The sequence below is a fragment of the Bison bison genome, unplaced genomic scaffold (genome assembly GCF_000754665.1).
Source record: "Bison bison bison isolate TAMUID 2011002044 unplaced genomic scaffold, Bison_UMD1.0 scf7180017864062, whole genome shotgun sequence".
In the NCBI taxonomy this organism is placed as follows: Eukaryota; Metazoa; Chordata; class Mammalia; order Artiodactyla; family Bovidae; genus Bison; species Bison bison.
Genome location: NW_011494634.1, coordinates 576843 through 579713, shown reverse-complemented (window position 1 = coordinate 579713; position 2871 = coordinate 576843). Strand labels below are relative to the sequence as shown.

The following is a 2871-nucleotide window of genomic DNA, read 5'->3' as shown; positions in this document are numbered from 1 at the left end:
CCCATTTAGTAAAATTAGCTAGTTATGACTCTACAATTAGCTATAATTATAAATGTAATGGGATGCCACAAGATGAGATTAAAGTAGTAATAGTGTTTTAGATAAATGTGGTCTTCAGTTTATTTAGGCATGTTTTACTAGCACTCTTTTGCTTGTAAAATACAGAAAGTTCCATGCAACGCGCTGAGTCCTATAATGGAACAAGCCTTCAAGAAATTCGTAATTCTTTTCATTTTCACCTCACCTAAATCCCAGGCACAGGTTCTTTGCTCACTGGACATTAGTATTCTTTTATTCAACTGAGAAATGAAAGTTTCTGTAAAGTCAAGACAGTTGACTATCAAGCACATAGGCAAACCAGGATGAGAAAGCTCAGTCTGATCTGACTTTATTTTGTTAACTCTTAATGATTAACTATTATTATTCATACTTTTCTTCTCATTTTATTAGGTGGTATTTCCCCAGTTAGAGATGCTCAAACGTTAGAAGTCATTACTCACTTCTACCTTGTTTTAGCTTTATCAACCATTAATTAATATTCAGTTTAGTTTATCTATAATTTTAAAGGTATTCCCCTCTCTCCACTGTCATAAGACAGTGATTATCTTCTTCTATGAATATTTATCTTCCACAAGTTATCAACATGATTTTTCTAAAATGTCGGTTTGAACACAATATATTCTTTAAAGAAAAATCCCTATTGCTTCCCTGTGGTCCGCAGAAAATAAGTCAACCTCCTTGTCTTCTTATATAGATGTACACAATTTCCATGAATTTCCTTTTAAGTCTTAAATTTCACTCCCTCTCTTTTACATTAATATCAGGAATTACATTTTTGGAAGTTTAACATATCATTATTTAATTGCCTTTGCACAGAAAGTTTTCTATTTATCTTTGCTGAGGTTTATTTATGTTTACAAATTTACTTATGAATTTTTCCCTGGTCATTTATATCACTCATCTATAGAAGCTGCTCTGTCTTCATAATTTCTACCCTTGTGGCTTAGCTGGTAATGAATCTGCCTGCAATGTGGAAGACTTGGGTTCAATCCCTGGGTTGGGAAGATCCCCTGGAGAAGGGAGGAGATACCCACTCCAGTATCCTGGACTAGAGAATTCCATGGACTGCCCATAGAGTTGCAAAAAGTCGGACATAATTGAGCAACTTTCACTCACTTTATTCACTGGGTTTATCATATGACATTTTATTAATAGCTATCCATTTAGCTATTTTTTCCATCAATTAATGTGAGCTCAAGTACAGAAATCATTTAAAATTGGGAATTTTTATAGGGCACAGAGTATATAAAAATTAAGTAAGTATTAATTTGACTAATGAATTCTCACTAAGGCATATATAACAAAATATGAATTATCTTTACTCTTGTTTACTTTTATTACAATTTCCTTGTGAACAGGTACAATTTTAAAAAACAATTTATCAGCTTAGTATATATTCAAATGAAGGGGAGAAATAATAATGATTCAAGCCAGAGAACACGTGAGATAAATGTGTCACTTGGTTAACTTCTGGAAAATTAAGAGTTACTTACGTTTCACACTTGAGACTGTGTACTGCAGAGTATCTGATTCTCTCACTAGACATTCACAAAGATTTCTTTAGTAAATCTGGTATTTTGTTCTGTCTTTCTTAATACATCAGACTGTGTTACCTTTACCAAGTGTGTATATATATATATATATACAAACATATATATATATAAACATATATATAAAAACATATATATATATATAAACATATGGTACTGACTCAAGATAAACAATACATCCCAAACAACAGCCTCAAAGTGTCAGAAGTTGGTATATATATGTCCTAAAAACAAATTACATGGAAACCATTATCATTATCCAAAAGAAAGTACAGAGAAAGTCAGTCCATTCCAAAATCAACAGCCAGACAAAATAGAGTCCATCTTCCTGATGTATGTATTCTGATTAGTTCCAAATACATCTTTCAAAGTATATATTCTTCATATATGCGATTCAAACAAATAAAGTCTCTTAAGTTTTGAATCGTATACGGAATTTAGAAAGATGGTAATGATAACCCTGTAAGCGAGACAGCAAAAGAGACACAGATGTAGAGAACAGTCTTTTGGACTCTGTAGGAGAGGGAGATGGTGGGATGATTTGGGAGAATGGCATTGAAACATGTGTAATATCATATATGAAACGAATCACCAGTCCAGGTTCGATGCATGATACTGGATGCTTGGGGCTGGTTCACTGGGAGGACCCAGAGGAATGGTACGAGGAGGGAGGTCGGAGAGGGTTCAGCATGGGGAATACGTTTATACCTGTCGCGGATTCATGTTGATGTGTGGCAAAACCAATACAATATTGTAAATTAATTAACCTCCAATTAAAATAAACAAATATTAAAAATAGATTTGAATCAGTGATTCTCTAAGTTATTATAAAGCTCAGCACTTTCAGAATATTACGTTTACTTAACTCTATTTTCAGTTAATATAGAATTAAATAAAAATAGTTTTTTCCCCAGGATCTTCCTCAGAGCTTCTTTGACATCTTTGTTTCTCAGAGAGTAAATCAAAGGATTCAACATGGGAGTGACCAGGGTGTAACACAAGGAGGCCACTTTACTCAGCTCAGGAAATCTGTCAGGGATGACATACATAAAGATGATGGCACCATACAATACACTCACGACTCCCAGGTGAGAGCTGCAAGTGGAGAAGACTTTCTTTCGCCCCTCAGTGGAGCGTATTTTTAGAACTGTGGATACAATATATATATAAGACACAGTAATGACAATTATGGTAGGCAAAATGATAATGGTGCATAGGAAAAAGGTACCATATTAGGAATATAGAGATCAGAACAAGAAAT

General features: G+C 33.8%; 1 protein-coding gene across 1 annotated transcript in view; it reads right to left on the bottom strand.

Moving 5' to 3' along the window:
- Nucleotides 1–2467: 2467 nt before the first annotated feature.
- The window catches only part of LOC104985927 (olfactory receptor 9K2-like), a 5407-nt gene continuing 5003 nt past the window's right edge, over nt 2468–2871 (bottom strand). Inside the window, exon 2 of the mRNA XM_010836317.1 lies at nt 2468–2835. Coding sequence (XP_010834619.1) covers nt 2468–2835 — 368 coding nt within the window. The remainder of the gene's footprint in view (nt 2836–2871) is intronic.